General features: G+C 25.1%; 1 protein-coding gene across 4 annotated transcripts in view; it reads right to left on the bottom strand.

Moving 5' to 3' along the window:
- Nucleotides 1–18,013, bottom strand: part of LOC129971512 (maltase-glucoamylase-like) — a 124,282-nt gene that overhangs the window by 6,875 nt on the left and 99,394 nt on the right. For all 4 annotated transcript variants that reach the window (XM_056085377.1, XM_056085368.1, XM_056085349.1 and 1 more), the window contains exons 5-15: nucleotides 17,230–17,323; nucleotides 16,014–16,126; nucleotides 14,881–15,006; nucleotides 13,982–14,212; nucleotides 11,456–11,569; nucleotides 10,008–10,092; nucleotides 8,196–8,325; nucleotides 4,501–4,672; nucleotides 3,092–3,217; nucleotides 649–797; nucleotides 466–550 (exon numbers count right to left, since the gene is read on the bottom strand). In XM_056085377.1, coding sequence (XP_055941352.1) covers nucleotides 466–550; nucleotides 649–797; nucleotides 3,092–3,217; nucleotides 4,501–4,672; nucleotides 8,196–8,325; nucleotides 10,008–10,092; nucleotides 11,456–11,569; nucleotides 13,982–14,212; nucleotides 14,881–15,006; nucleotides 16,014–16,126; nucleotides 17,230–17,323 — 1,425 coding nt within the window. The remainder of the gene's footprint in view (nucleotides 1–465; nucleotides 551–648; nucleotides 798–3,091; nucleotides 3,218–4,500; nucleotides 4,673–8,195; nucleotides 8,326–10,007; nucleotides 10,093–11,455; nucleotides 11,570–13,981; nucleotides 14,213–14,880; nucleotides 15,007–16,013; nucleotides 16,127–17,229; nucleotides 17,324–18,013) is intronic.

The raw sequence follows: 18,013 nt of genomic DNA, 5'->3' as shown, positions 1-18,013 counted from the left end.
TGCTTCAGAGATTTCCTTTAAATTGCTAACAAAAATTAATTACTAAAAAACAAATTTAAATTCAATTTATTGACTCACTACTACATTCTCTTCATGATAAATATCTACAACAGATTTCTCCCTTTCTTTTTCCCCTTACATTTACCTATTTATGAGCAAGATCATTAAACAAAGGCATTTCCTTACATTATTTTTAACTGAAGCAATAGTTCAAAAACTCCATCATTTCTATTTGTATTACAGAACAAAAGAATGATCTTGAATATAATAAAAAACTAATTTACATAAATTAATACATTAAACTCAATATAATAATAATAATAATAATGATGATAAGAAAAAAATGCAATATACATGTTTAAAATGGAACTGTGGAATGGAGAATAGTAGAAAATAGAGTTAAAATTAGTAAATTGCGTAATAACTTATATAGGAACTATATTATTATTTGGAAAAGTTTATTACCTCCTCTAGAATTGGTGATATTAAAAGAGATGAGCCCCACATAAATTGTGAATTAATGGGATAGGTTTCATTGTCATTTGGAAAACTGAAATAAATAAAGGTACCTAATCACCATTAAGACAAGAAGTTCAATATCCATAATCTCATAAAAATATTCATTCAATATTTCAAAAACTACCTTACTTGTGGAAAAGTGGTCGCACAACAGTTGAGCCTTTAGTGTGTGCCAGGTAAAGAAGTGTGTAAAGTTGAGGTAACAACTCATATCTCCTCGATAGGGCATTGCGAATCACATGAAAAACTTCTTTATTTTCATACCCTAATTTAAATAACTGAAAATTTAAGAAAAAAATTAAATAAACATATAGATTTTTTCATTTTTATCTAATTATTGATTGGTAAAGTTATACACAGAATTTGTTTCAATTTAGTTATCTAAAAAAATATCCCTATATTTAATTTTTAGCAACAACATTCTAAGGAAATTTTTAAGTGGAATCTATATATTTCTAATTACCACTAAAAAGTTCAGATGAAAGAAAAAATTACTAACAAAACTCAGTATTCATTTTTAAATTTGAAATTATGGTAATTCTGTGAAAATTAGAATTCCATACATGAATTCCCAATTAATAAACTTTAATTTTATAATTCAAATTAAATTTAAAAAAAAACCAAAAAGTTATAAGAAATATTTAATTCATATTTCAAATAAGAAAATACTTCACCTGATAAAAATTATGGTATAAATCAACATAGCAGATGATACAAAATCCACAATGCATCTCATGAAAATTATTCAATAATTAATTCAGCTGCTATACTGTTCACTAATTACCAAATGGTTTATTTTGTGAAGGAATTATAAATATTTTATAACTGCTTTGTAATGATAAGAAATGTTTTTGTTACAAAATGTAATTATCTCAGATTTTTTATTTTAATCACTCAATAATATAAAAATCTTAAATTGGACAAGAAAAGAAATAAAACATTCTTTGAACTGGTTGTTATTAATTTGATAGCTCTCTTAATAAACAGGAAAGAACGATAATATACAGGAATATAAGTGAGATTCATCATAATAAAATCAAAATATTTTAGTTTGAACAATCCGTGAAAAATTTATTTATTATTAACAAAGCCAGCAGGAGTGATCTCCTTAACACTTTCTTGCATACATTCTAATAAAGGTGAAATTGTGTTTTTTCTCCACTGAATGAAATCAAAATTGGACATAGAACTGCAGTTGCAGTCACGAAGTCACATATCAAATTTGAAATATTTAAGTCATTGAGTTTTTGAGTTATCTGTTTCTGAAAGTACAGACTGACAATCAACAGACTTGTTCCATTTCATTCAAAATTTGATGATTACAATATAGATGTTAAATTTGTGTACTGAATTTTATCCATCTAGCTTTCTTTGTTTTGTAGTTTTTGTGTGAATTTACATTCAAACAGCCATCTTCTGAATAGATTTTGCTCAAAATTTGGTAGAAATCCACAAATTTGGTGTAAAGACCATTATACCATATTTCATCCATCTAGCTCAAAGCATTTTTGAGTTATTTTAACCATAGATAAAGAAATAGACATTTTCCAAAAATGTTTTGTGAACTCAGGGAGAGGGATCTAAAATGTAGAAATTCATCAAAATCTGGAGTTCAAATTCTTTCACGACAATAATATTTTCTCCATACTTCATATACGAGAAAATAATAGCTGAAGAGAGAGAAGGGTGAAAGCACATCTTAAATTCATTTTTACAAAACAGGTAACATGTGTAAAAAGATAAGTAAGAAGGCACTAAACAGGTGGTACTCCATATTATATTTAAAAAAATCTACAAAGATTTTTTTAAAAATCAATCAATTTTTAATGAATTACTTATTTTATTTTAAAATAAATTCATAGTAAGATAGAAACAGAGAGAAATTATGATAAATATAGGCATTTATCATTAACAAAAAACTTGTCACTATTTAATTCACTAAAATATTTATTTTTGTTACAAATGAAGACTGTAAAAATGACTTTAGCTAAAATTACACTAAGCATATGTTAAACATTTTTATTACCTGAATATACATATTGGTAAACAGTATCATAATTATGTAGAATTACTAGCTATGAACAAAGAATAAAATTAAAAATCGTTCAAAATCAGTTGAATAAGAGATACTAGAGTGAGATATCCACACACTAAACTTACTTAAAGCATATGTATATTAAAGGTAAATCGTCTCATGGCTATTGTATTGAAACTTCTCAAGGGACAATTTTTTTTACGTTAAAAAATTATTTATTATTTTATCTCACCACATTTAAACTCCTTGTTATTTAACAATTTCGAAACTAATTCTTCCAAATTTTTTTCACAAGAATTTAATATTTTTCACTAAAAATTAATTTTACATGAAAGAATAATTATAACTTTAAAGGGATTAAGTGCTTTGCAAATAATTTTTTTCACTCGGAATTAAAATGTGTTACAAGTTATCCTTAAGTAGGTCTACTTCTATTCTTTTTTTTTTAAGAAAGGAAAAGAAATGTAACTGTAAAATGTAAATGTAATGTTCGACTGACAGTCAGAACAATGGAATTTCACAAAAGAGAAAACTCACATAATCAACAGCACCATTATGTAGTTGAAGGAGAGGGAAAAATACAGCACATTGTAGCCACCTTAAACACAACTCTTCATTTCTTTCATCACCATCAGATGGTTCTTCACATACACTTGTACCTGTCTAAAAGAAAGTCACTAAATAAGCCAAAAATTTAAAATTAAAAGAAACAAGCAAAATTCAATTTTTCCTTTTATAACAATATATAAAAAAACAATAGGTCATTTTTTTAAAACACTTGTTTCTAATACTTGGGGAAAACAATTCACAAAATGATATTTGAATTACAAATTATTAAAAGGAGCAGTATTCATAAGAAATAAAAAAGCTAATAAATCTACCAAAATAAAAATATTTAAACCCCATTTTAATTAAGTTTATAAGAAGAAATTTTTAATTTAGGTTTATTACATCATAAATAGTAACAGAAATTTACAAAAACTGCCACAATAAGTAATAATTATAATCCAATTTCATTTGTTTATTTATTATTCATTTTTGATTAAAATTCTTGTCTTTTGGTTTATTTTATTTTGGTTGTCAGCAAATGTAAATAAATAAATAAACTTTCTAACATGTTAACATCATATGATAATGTATAAAATGTTTTGAAAAACTAAACAATCTTTAAAATTTAATAATATATAGACATTACATGAACCTAGTGATATTTGGATATCTTGTAAATAAAAAGATAAAAGCAATTTAAGAAAAAGATTTTTTAAGTTACCTTTTATTAAAGTTACAAGAAGACTTTCAAAATTTATATTTTATTTTCTATAAACTGCAATTTTTGCAATAATTCAAAAGAAATGAAAATATTAATAAGTAAAGAGGATTATCAATATTATTTATTAAAAAACCAATAGAACATATAAGAAAGAGAGTAAAAATAGAAAAGTCTAAAATATTGACAAGAGAAAAGATAGGCAAAATAAGGGAAAAAAAATCTAAGTATATTAGTTAAAAAATCATATAAATAATATATTATCAGATGAAAAAGTATATAACAAAACAAGATATCAGTGTTCAAAATATGCCAATCCTATCCTATTTATGCTTCATATTATAAACCACTTGTTATAGTAAAAAAAAAATCTCATTTTTTCATTTTACAAAAATGTAAAGGAACTTCAAAACTCATGGAATAAACAAAACACTATTTTAAATTTATATTCTTAATTTAAAATATGTAATTTTTACTTAAAATTCCATCAATTACTTATTTTATTTTCACACATAAAATGATACACTGTAATAAAAAGATGTAAATTTAGAAATGCTATGGCGACATAGTAAAGAAGAAAGAAGAATGTTTTCTACACCAGTTATTAAATTGTAAAATTCAAACTCAATGAAAAGCAAAATATTTAAAAATCCTCTTTAGATAGTAGAAATATAATTACCAAAGGAATTCCATGCATTCCCAATTCTAGCACAGTAGATATAGAATCAAGTATCCCTTCCCAGCTATTGTGAGGAATTTTTAAATAATGTCCTGCAAACTGCCCTGTTCCAACAAAAGTGGAATCACTCAATATCCATTTTCTTTCGGAAGGAAAATTTGAAGTCAATGCTCTAAAAAAATACAAATATAAATTGGTTTGTATGAATAATTTGGATATACAAAAGTGCAATTTTTCTTAGAAAGGAAGCAAAAGTACACTAATAAACATTCATCTAAATTTAAATATATAGAATAATTATTCACACTGGATTTGCATGAGGTAATCATACAATGTTTTAAAACCGTATAGCTGCAATTATTGTTAATAATCAATTATTTTAAATGGCATGGATTACTTTGACTTGGAAGTTCTTGGGGATTCTTGAAAATGCTATACAACATTCCATGAACAAATACGGGTTTCTCAAAGTGAATTCCAAGATTGATGAAAGCTTATCCCTACTATTATTAGTAACTACTAAAGTCAATTCTAGATAGAAACTGTCTCCTTGAATATATGTAAGGTTAATTTCAGATGATATCAGCTTGAAGACAAAATTTTCATCAGTAGATTTAACATAACTTTGATATGACCTGTCAATTTACTCAATGCATTAAACATGACTTTTTCATTTTATGGAGCTTAAAAGTAAAAAAAAATTTAAGTTTTAAGATTATCTATTAAAGGTCATGCATAGACATCAAATAATGGTGCAAGAAAAAAAATCTGTAAGCTTTCATCAAGATTCCTGGCTGCTAAAAATTTCAATTAAATATTTTGTGTAATTATGTCTTAAAGGCTTCTTCAGAAAAATGTTTTTAAAATTACATACATCTATCAAATTTTGTTAAATATATAACCCATAATATTTTAGAAGCTATATATTATTCTTTTCTGTGTGCTGTGTTTTATATCCAATTAAATTACAGGAAAGAGAACAGTATTTCAAAATGTGCACACTTAAAAAATCTTACACCATTGCTTGATTTTGAATTTAAATCCTAACTGTAAGTACCATAAAATTTCAAAACTTTTATTAAATGCATGCTTTATAATGAAACTTATTTAAAATGGAAAAATAAGCCAATTCCAAAAAATAAGTCTGGATCATCAATAATGGCGAAAAAGGCAGAATGAAATATTTATAGTGACAATGAAAACAATTTTAATTCACTTCAGCAATAGAATATATTATTGTAAAATATGTTTAGAAATATTTTTTGAAAATCAATTTAAAATTTTTTTATAAAAGTAATACGGCAAAAATTAGAGCCACTGAAAAAATATTTTTCTGAATTTTAAGATGATGTAGAATCATTTTTGTGCTGTAAGATTTTAAATTATCACAGTAAAACAAACTCTGGCTTAATTTTTAATTAAAATTCTAATTAATATATTAATTGCTTTGAGATACATATTACTACCATCCAAAGTATATGTGCCAAATCTGTTAACACTATATCTAATAGTTTTGCATGTAGTGGGCCAACATACAGAAGGACACACATTTATCTTTATTAGTAGTGGAGATTCACAATTTCAATGAGACCAATAACTTTTTTTTAGTAAAAAAAGGCAGTAAAAGCTTTAATTTAACCATTTTGAGATGTAATGCACATAATTTTACCAAGGTGAATAAAATGCAAAACAAATATAATGATTATGTTTGTCTTACAGCAAGTATTATTTAGATAGGTATTAAATATTATCCTTGCTAATGATTCTAAATAATTATCAGACAATTATGGTTATCTTTTATTGGTATAAAGGTTATTACAAATGCTCTAAGAAATTCTAATATTAGAATATTGTATTGACTCCCAAGAGATCACACAGATAAAAATAGCTATAATGGGAGGTGACTTCGTGTTCTCCTTTGATTAACCAATGTATTTCTTAAGCCCTATCTCTCATACTATTTGTTTCTGAAGTTAAACTGCTTGCCTAAGTTAATAATACATTTTGAATCATAAATTTCACTTTTAAGTGAATATGCATAACTGAACTGGCTCATATCATATGCTACAGGGAGTAGAGACTTCTTTCTAGGAATCAAACATGCACTCTTAAAAAATTCGTCGAAATGCACGGTTATGTCATGCACTATACAAGTGAACTTGAATTCTTCAGATCATTTATATCTTTAACTTTGTTAGAATGCTAATTTGTATATGGTAGGAGAAACTTATAAGTTCCAGTTTAATAGAATATGACATATAAAAAGGAAATGTTTTGGTAGAAAGACTATTTGCATTGCAATTTACAAATAAATCAATATTTTTTTTTACTTTTATATAAAGTGAGTGAGCTATAGATTGTTAATCTTTTATTCTGGTATTTAGCAGTGTTACTAAAAAATAAGGCTCACTGCATATCTAATAAAAAAAGAAGCTCAAAACATAAATAACACTGGCTTAAAATTTTTTTCTTTTCAGCAGGATTTTCAAATATTCATGTAAATAAGAAAAATGGTGTATGTGCCACGATACAACTAAGAAACCACGAGTAGAACTGGATGTGCTTCAGACAAACCTGATATTTCCGGTTAGGGATTTCTCTCTCATAAAATAAAGTGTCATAGCATGATAAATCTACATTACAGTTATAATTTGATTTCACCATATGCTACTTGCACTTAAGTGGGTTTCTTTTAAATACATATTTTGACCCAGGCTGAAAGCCTTTTGGTGTAGTCGGATCTCAATCCCTCTTCCTTCTGATCATTCTTGCACAGACAAAGAAAATTTAATGCAGTGTAAAATTTATTTTTATATTTTACTTATTTAAAAATAATTAAAGTATATTTAAAAAAATGTGCAATGCCAAAAATGTTTAATTATAAAAAATATGTAACATATTTTCCTTTGCAAAATGCATAATGCACTTAACTATCTGTTGAGAAAAGAAAAAGTTAAAATTTGAAAGAAAAGAAATAGATGTTACTATTTTTTTTTTTAAGACAGAAAGAGAAAAAGAATTTTTTTTTTAAATATATATTTATACTTTTTTCAAACATATGGTTGAAATAGTATAGTCTTGTTGTTACATATAGCTGTCAAATTTTACACATTATTTTGGATGGTATTAACAATAAAAAAAAAAAAAAAATGCCTTTTTTTATCAAGATATTAAAAAGTTTCTTTTGTTTTAAAACATAAAAAATTTGATAATCAAATTTAAATAGTAAAGACTAATTAATATGAAAATTTTTTCTGAAACACATAATGCGCATTAAATAATTCACTTCAACAAAATGACATAATAACTGATTTAAAATAATTTTTTTAAATTTCAAGCAAATACATTTTGATTTCATTATAACTCCTAGTGAAACTATAAATATCTTTTATTTTAATCTCAATCAATCCTTTATCTGTAAATCTTTTCTTTTTGTAATTTATTAAATAGTCTGTTCACGTACTTAAATTTTTTTTTATCTTTTTTTTTCCCTTCACAACACTAAGATATTCAGTAAAACAATTCAATTGCAAATATAAAAATAAAATTTTAATCTTATGTAAAAAAATTTAATTATTTAACATTCTGTATATAAATTTAAACATAAAAGAGTATGAAAAATGCATGTAAAATATGACTTTTTCCTTTTTATAGTTGGATGTCAATTCTTTAATCATTTTGAATTTTACACTTACTGCTCAGTAGTTATAGACATCAAATGACCATATAAGTTATGTGAATCATAATGAGACATGACATCTGATTTCCAGTGAAGCAAAGCATCCATGCATAGTGTTTGATGGTAAAGAGTATCACCAGATATTCCTAACAGAAAAAATGAAATAAATCCCTCTTAAAATATAATTAGAACATTATATCCATTCTCTGGATTAGTTTTACTTTAGAATATGAAAACAAAAAATAGTATACAGATTAAAAATAAAATAACTAAGAAGCAAAAAATAAAAATTCAAATCCAGAACTAACTGAATTTGAAGAATAATCTAAAGACTGAAAAATAACTGAATTCACAATAAAAGATACGAACTGCCTTTTCATATATAATTCAGTAGAAATTATATATATATATATATATATATATATATATATATATATATATAAAGAGATAGATAGAGAGAGAGAGATGTAACAGAATATATACAAAATAAAGCATAAAAAGTCTTCTTTGTGGATAAATATCTTATTCATATAGCCCTTAAAGAATGGGAAAATATAATTTAGAGTTTGTATAATTCATAATTATTAAAATTTGTATAATTCTTAAATATTAGAATTTGTATATATTATCAGCTGAGGTGATCTCACAACAATTCATAGCAGATAATAAGTTGAAAAAAGATTCATCATGTTGAGATGTTAATCCTTAAATTTTTAAACTCATCACATCTTTGGAACTATATGATCTTCAGGTGGAACTATCTAATCTTCTCTAAAACTGTAAGCTAGATGCTTTAATTACACTATACAGGTGTAAGAAATAATGAAAATAAAGAAAAGATGTGCAGCTAAATTTAAAATTTGCATAATGTTATTTCATTTATCTGAACAATAGCATAATTCATGCTACCAACATTACTAACATTTATGCCATTGCATATATTTCCTAGGATATGCTTGCATTTTTTTTAAAATCATTAAAATCTAGCTATATTTGCACACACATTTTTTTAATTCAGCACCAAAACGTTTGCTACAATCAGTATATCGGTAATGAGCAGATTCTAGATTTTTTCTTGTGACACCTTTAAAAAACATAATCGCAGTACCAAATTTGAAAACCATTACTCTAAGATACAATTATTTTGATTACTTGAATTTCAACATGGATGAATGATATTTTAAAAGTCAATAAACCATCTTTTTAAATAAAAAAAAATATTTGAGACTAAAATCATTTTCAGCTACCATAATTTTAAAAAGATATATAGATAACTATGAATAAAGGAACTAAGTACAGGAAAGTACAATTGGGTTGCTTATAAAATATTGTCATGAAATATATTGGTGCAAACAATTATGAACCTAAAAAGGAATGTAGGCAAGCAAGGTTCATTGCATTGCTACAACAGGCACTATTACACGCATCTTGCTAATACACATTTATAACATCTTAATTTGCATAAATCCTATTTTGTTCATACATACATAGTAACATGATATTCACATATTTGTTCATTTTAATAAATTACCATAATTATTAAGGAAACAAAAATTCAATTTCTATTAAAAATTTTCTATTAAATATTTATTTTTTTAAACATGAATATGAAGTTTTTAAAATCAATGATACGTAAGCTTCATTTGTTCTGGAATCCATGTAATAATCAATAAGAGAATAAGTCGGAAATAAAATAATTGTAATGCTTCATTAATAATAATTATTATTTAGTATTGTAGCAATCATCTTGTAATATTTGCATATGGCAGTTAAGATTAAATACTAATTCACAATTTATTTTCAATAAAAAAAAAAATAGTTAACATACCAGGTACATATGGAGGACTGTTAAGATTATCACTTAAGCAACCACTGATAGAACCATCAGCTTTAGATGTAGGTTCATTATTTATCTAAAAATAAATGTTAAATCATAATTGAAGCAACTTTGAATAAACAAACCAAATTACTTATGTCAATTCAGAATTGTGTTTGAAGAAATATTAAAAAATTATGCTTTCTATAATTCTATAGCTATAGAAAAGCTATGACTTCCAATAGAAACAATGAACTGATGAACACAACTTTTCCCATGAAATCTGAGTACCATGCATTTGCTCTACAATTATTCAACATTTTCTTAATAAAATATAATTGAAAATTTTTTCTTACTTAAGTACTTTTTCAAATTTATTTAGAGTTTTTGAACTATTTTAAACATTGTGGGAGATAAATTTGGCTTATTTGTCTCAAATTTACTGATATAGTGTTATGAAAACACTCTCAAGTATTAGAGAGATATTTAAAGATCTGATAATTATTATTTGTTTTAAACTTTGTTAAAAACTTTGAGCTATATATTTATTATAATTAAAATTTATCTTTTGTTTTATCACTCACTATTGAATTTATTTCATGTTTTAATATTTAAAACCCAAATTGATTAAACTTTGTGTTTATATTATTTTGTGTGTGTTTTTTTTGTAACATATTTCTGCATATTTATTATTCGATTAAATTTATATACAAATACAGAAATAGCAGTTTTCAAAATATACAAAATATTTTTCAATGATTTTAATTTTAGCAATGATGTGCTTTTAATAAAATACATTTGCTGTCTAAATGACCATAAAAAATTACTTATAAAATCTGCATATTTAGAATATAACATTTTAAGAAGAAATAGGGGATAACAATCATTGTCGCTATATCCCACACTGTTTACATTCAAGAATCGAGATGAAGCAGAAATAATAATTCTTATTATAACTAATGTGCTTTCAAACTCAATTTCATGCAACATAAAGAAGAGATCAACTGCTAAAAATAAAAATTTCAATAGGATGGAATTCTGATCACATAGAAGCTAACATACTATATATTCTTTAAATATCTATAACACAAACTAAAAAATTATCTGCATAAAAATAAATTAATGCATAAAAAAATTACCAATTTGTCACATTAGAAATGCATTAATAATTTAAAGTTCTATATACATGAATGCAATTCAAATAAAAAGTAAATAGTTTACATTTTCGCACATGCATTCAGTATCAGTAAACTTTATCTTTTTGTGTACTGTTAGCCCTTAAAACAGCTGGAATAGATTGCCTTCAAAAATAAATATAATGACTTGCCAGCAGTAGAGTTTAAAGGAATAAACTTCTAAGTATATATTAGATTACTATTTATTGCTCATAATATAGAATTTAAAAACAACAACAACAAAAAATCTTTAACAAAGTAATCCATATAGTAACTTTTACATACAAGCCATAAGCCATCAAAGTGTAAAGAAGATGACATCTTCTTGATAACTTTGGACCACCATCTAGCACTTTCAAAACTTCCAAAATCAGGATACACAACAGTTTTTCCATAATACTAAGAATAAATGAAAATGTGGATTGAATTTATGAAAACCAATTAATCTATAGATCACGGCATAGCAAATATGAAAACTATACCCAAGACTTTAAAACAGTGATCAGAAATTTAAGCATGGCTTATAAAACCTAAGCAAAATAATAATTATAATTTTATATATAATTGAAACACAATAAACATGAATTGATTTTAAAAAAATACATATGAATTTATTTAACTTTTAGCATATGTATCTTATCCTTATAAATCAAAAGTTCGAATAGTTGGCAAAGAAGCCTCTTTATGATAAAGTGGTTACATTAAGTAATAATAACAATATAAATGATGAATGAAAACATGGCATTTTCCAGCCTCTTACTATGAATTTAAAATGTATTAATTTGGTTCTGCACTTAAATATTCCTTTTCCTTATAATCCCCCCCCATATACACACAAATTACAACAGTATAAAAATGTATGAATACATACATGTCTATACTTATATGATACATTAAGACATTAATTCTGTCGAAATCTTAATATTCAATAATAGATCAGTAAGACAAATACATAAAACCCTGTTAATTGATAAGGATACATAGAGTTAAAGCCGATTAATGAACTTGGATTATTTAAAATGCCTCTGAAATTGAAAATACAAAAAAAAAAAAACATATACTATACTGTACTGCATAGAAAAAATAGTGAAGGTAAAAACATGCTATAATATGGCTAGTGGAAATGTGAACACCTGATCTCACTGCCTCAAAATGTAATCAATATAATCCAGCTATTTATATGAGTGTAACAGATATTTAAATAAAACTATAGTAGGTTATTACTGAGAATCATCCTGCAGAAAAATGGTTTACAAAACAAAAATATGATACAAGTCGGTAAATGTGAAACACATAATGTATTGGTATTTAACAGCATGGGAGTGCAAAAGTAAAAACTCTTAAAAAAAGAAGAAAAAAAAAAGATGTACATGAAGGAGAATATGCGAAATCTTTTAAAAAATTGCCAGAAATGATAAAAGGAATTCTCGGGTGCAAAGATATATATGCATGCATGTGGATGAATGTGTAGTTATAAAAAATTCGGAAGAAATCAAATACCAAGAAACTGTAAAAGCGGTTTCACTGCAAGAAGAGTCCAAAATAGACAACTGAGTTATAGTTAATGATGCTTTTAGATCAGTGGGTGTAAGCCTAGATTAGTTTGCAATATCATTCAATAACCCACAATGCGTCTTGCCTTTTTTAATATAATAATTAAAAGTGTACCAATTGAAACCATTCACATATTATATATTAATACTTTTTTTTTTAAAGCAATGCAGAAACTACAGTACATGTACTGTTATTAAGATTGTTCTAAGATTTTTTGAACAATGTAATTAATCAGTAGCAGTTGGTGTTCTAATCCAATCATGTTGGGACATTGTTGTTCAAAAACATCAGTAAAGATGCAAGAAACAAATTATTGTTTTTCTTTTTTATGAATAATTTAAAAGCGACACATTTTTACTAGTATATATTGATAAATACCTACTGTAATCCTAAAAATGCACATTTAACTTTAATAAAGAACATAACTATAGCCTTCAGAGAGAGTTTTAAATTTGTTTTACACATACAACATTTCACAATTACATACTGCATTTAGATACAAAATAGTTTACAGATATCCATAACTTAAAAGAAAAGTTGTTATTTGAAATTATCCATCCGCTTTAGTTTGGTCAACTGGGGTTGTATTGTATTTTGATATAGATACATAGAATGAGATACATAATTAACAGATATGCTATTTATACTCTAAAGAGGTGTTTCTTCATAAATTAGAACTAATAAAATTACTAATTCACATAAACCTCCATAGAGTATTTGAAAACAATGAATAAAAAACAAACATTTTTTTAAAGTTAGTACATCTTAATTTTAAAATCATTCATTTATTGGAATTTGAAAAGTTTAGATTATATTTCATTTTAATAGTTGCCAATTATAACAGTGATTTTCACTATATTATCATGCATGTTAATCTCTAACAAGAAATTCTAAAAAGAATAAATATTTGAGTTATTTTAAAAGAAATCTTTCAATTAAATTTAAATTCTTGATAAAATCTTAGTCTTAATTTATTTACAAATCAGTATCAAATTAATAAAAAATAGAGTAACTGTAAAGCAATTGCAAATCTAAATTATTTTTTTAAATTCAATTCTATCTATACATTAGTCATCAAAATTAAAGAGATAGATTTTGATAATATGCTTTTATCAAGCATAGTAAAAATATACTAAAAATAAAGTCAAATAAAATAGTTCTGTATAAATAGATATTTTGTAATAAATTTTTTATGCAGGTACAAAATGTTCAAATTAAAAAAAAAACTAATTAATATAAATTTTCAAAAAAACATACCTTTCCTTCAACAGGATTCCATCCCCATTTATCACAGATAAAAACATCTTTTACCAAGGCTGAATTAAAGACAGAATCTCTATTTAGAACAACATCTTTTGGAATACTGGCTGAAAGTTGGAAAATTAGTTTTTGATTTTTATTCTTCAGAATAGAAGTCAGGTTTGAAAGTTTTTCTTTGTTTCCTGATGGAATCTTCAAAACAATATTGTCATTTAAAATAAGAGACTCCTGGAGAAGAGAAATGGAAAATTTTGGAAATTAAAATTACAAAAAAAAAAAAAAAAAAAAAAGTAATTAACAGTAAAAAAAACCTTGTTCATCAATCTGATTAAATAATAAATTAAATGTTTATTTTTGTATCAATTTGTTATTGTATCAAACATAACAGTAAGTAAATTGAAAAGAACTGTAAAACGTTTCTGTATCTTACTAATGTTATGTAAACAAAATTGCTATGTACAAACAATTGTGTTATGTACTAACAAAATAAAATCAATAAAATGTACACTTTTATTTATTCATATCTGCAGTCACATTTTGTAAAATATTTTAAACACAAGAAATAACTTTAAAAAATTAGCAAAATGAATAATAAAAACCCATTTTATAAGTAATATTTTTCTTCTTCTCCTCCTTTTTTTTTTATTTTTTTTTATTTCAATCATTTAAAAACTTTCTGAACAGCTGAGAAATTCTCTTCATAAAACATCAAACTATTAATTGTTTTATGTGAAAGAATGTAATTTACTTTTGAAAATAAAATCGTTACTGATCATATGAGCCGTTAATATAGGTTTCAAAAATTTATAACTAGTAATTCAGACTGGATGGTAATTTTTTTAATTTCAAGAAAATTATTCAATTTCTAAGGGAAAAAAATGAATAAAAAATGTTACCCAGGGAATATGTTTTGTTTTCAACTCATTTAGTAACTTTTCTGTCTCATCTATGGATTGATGAGGAAGTTGACCCACATGAAGACCTAAAGACCAATAAGGTGGTATAGATGGACGACCTATAGCCTAAAGAAATAATTAAATATTTATACTATTAAAAGAGAAAACAAAATATTACATGGGAATAAATAAATTAAGACTTTTGACTTAAAAGACGTTAAGAAATTACAGTTTGAAAAATAACACAACACTCACAGAAGAATATTTAATTATTTCCATATTAAAAAATAATATTATGCTTGAAAATCATATTAATCATAACAATACTTATATGACAAATCTGATTTGTTAAATTAAATTATCTTGCTATGGGCAACTGAAAGCTAATTTTTAAAAATCTAGTGATTTATACATTATTCCACAAACATATAAAACATTAAAAATATAAAAGTGATATCCTCCCATCAAAAAGTTTCAAAATAAAGTTTATTAAAAAAAAATCCGATCTCTGATACTTTAAATAAGATTAAATAAAATTTACAAAATTTCATGTGTGTGGCAGCAAATCTTGAAAGAAGCAAATAACTGACCACATAATTGATGAATTGAATAATTGATCTGATAAAGCTCTTATATTTTATCAGCATAGTTAATTAGTATCTAAAAAACAATTATATAACTTTTTTATAATACTCATTTTTAATTTTTTAAAAATAATTGCACAGAAACAATGATAATGAATGTTGCAATAATCTATATTATATTAAGGAAGAATAGTTTTCAAAGAGGATAAAGAAGAATATAGTAATCATGATATTAAAAAAAGGAAGTGCCTTCAAACCATATTTCAGATCTTTCACATCCAAAAATTAAATATAAAATGAAATTCTCAAAATCTAAGAGCTACAAAGGATAAAGAATAATGAATGTTTTAATTAATAGTACCAAACTAAAATGCTGACAATATTTGGCAATAAGATTCACCATTAAAAAAGCCATCAATCAGATTTGCTGAATTATTATTAATATTTGACAGTTTTTATCAGAAGTTTGGTCATTGGAAAAGCATTAAATAATATAACATTAAAAAGATAAAAAGTAATGTAAAATTTTCACCAGTTTAAAAATTCTACCTCTGTATATTGCTGAATAACTTCTTCTGGAGATGGTCCCAAAAATATATAAAAATCCAATACACCACCAATTGTACGAAAGGTAACAGCAGGCAATGGATGAAACTGGATTTCTGTAAGAAATGTAACAATATTAAAATCAATTCATTATTAAGTAGGGTTTACATTCAGCCAGCTACAATCTATCCAGTACGACCATGCATGTGCAGAAACTGAACAGTAGCAGGTATTTGTTCTGTCGATTCAAGAACTTGCTAATGTCCGGTCTCTGGATGCATGCTCAATCTTACTGGAATCTTGCAACTCGCTGAGTGTAAACCGACCTTTAAAACCACTATGGTTTGCAATAATAAATTTCCTTATAACCTTCCATATAACCTTTTTCTGAAATAGCATTTAGATTCTATATTTTGAACCTGATTGCATTAATCCTTTTAAATGTTTATGGATTGTTTTAGAAAATTCTAAGAGACATCAACGTATTGATTATTTGCATACTGCAGGCATATTGTTAAGTCAACTCTACACTTTTCTCATACACTTAGGTAGTTTCATTCGTCTTCTCAATTTGTCTACGCAATACCATCATTAAACGGTGGCCCTTTACAGGGAAAATTTTTTACTTAAGATGCAACTCTAAGATGAAGTCATCAAAGGGAAATCAATTTAGGATTTTTAATAATTCAAACAATTGGCCTTTTTATAAGTGTGTTCAGATATCACAATTATTTTGCTGCTAAATTTAAATAATTTGTCTTTATGTTTAGCTTTATATAATCTTGCAACTCTTATATCCATTATTTTGCACTTACACAATTTTCTTTTTTTTTTCTTCTTTTCTTTTAACTGTTAAGTATTTGTATAAATCAAGAAAAGATAAAAATATTTTATTCAGTTCGGATTTGAATTAAGAGGCATTATAAACAAATGAACTAAGCTCAGCCATAATTGAACTTTACAACAAATGTACTAGGACACAATATAATCATTGTACATTGTAATGAGCAAAGTGAGCATGGTTTGTGTGCAAACCTGAAAGGATTGCTATATAATCCTTTGTCAGTTAGGAAGCAGGGGGTGGGGGGATGAGTTCATTGTATCAAAATAAAGTATTATCATTAGAATGCAAAGATATAGAGTTTCAGAATGCAAATATATCAGAAAATGAATGAAAAATAGGCTACATCTTTACAAAATGAAACAAGTCAACACTTACCCAAAGCATTACTATTGAGCAGCAATACTCCATATGCATTACCATCATTTTCCAAGCAAAGGTACATGGGATGGACACTAGAAGAGGTGCCATCCTTTAAAAAAATAAATAAACATAACTTGTGATATTAAATGCAAATTACGAACATTAAATGAGCACTTTGAAAACTAAGACTTAAATATTACTAGGCTACAAAATTTAATTTATAAACTATACTCACAATTTCAGCTGTATTTCAAAATCTCAATCAGGTCAAAAAACAATAAGAGAATACAGATAAAACAAAACCATTTTAAATGAAAATGTAGCTCAAAAATACTAAAATAATGATATGTACTTTTTTTTATGTATAAAGTACATTATAACTTTCACAGACACATCTTTTAAATCTTTAAAACTTCAATTATTAATAATGACACTTTAGTTCATCAAAATATACAATATCATTATTCTTCCCATTCCATTACTAATAATCAATCTGACAATTTTAAACCATTTCAATCACAAGTCAATTAGTTTATTAAAAACACAAATAACTTTTTTTTGCTATAAATTGGTCAGAAGATACTTGTAATCTATACTGCAATTTAAATTTCACAAATATGGAATGGAACCTCCAATAAAGAAAAAATGTATCATTAACCTGAATCTTAGTTTTTAATATGTGATAATAATATATAATGTTATTTTCTTCTAAACACTAATATTTATAACAAATAACTACAAATATATGAGGCTAATAAAATTGTATTTTTCCTGCTTTTACATTTCAACAATTTATCAT

The sequence above is a fragment of the Argiope bruennichi genome, chromosome 1 (assembly GCF_947563725.1).
Source record: "Argiope bruennichi chromosome 1, qqArgBrue1.1, whole genome shotgun sequence".
NCBI lineage: Eukaryota > Metazoa > Arthropoda > Arachnida > Araneae > Araneidae > Argiope > Argiope bruennichi.
The sequence above is the reverse complement of the archived record's forward strand: the minus strand, read 5'-3'. Positions and strand labels throughout refer to the sequence as shown.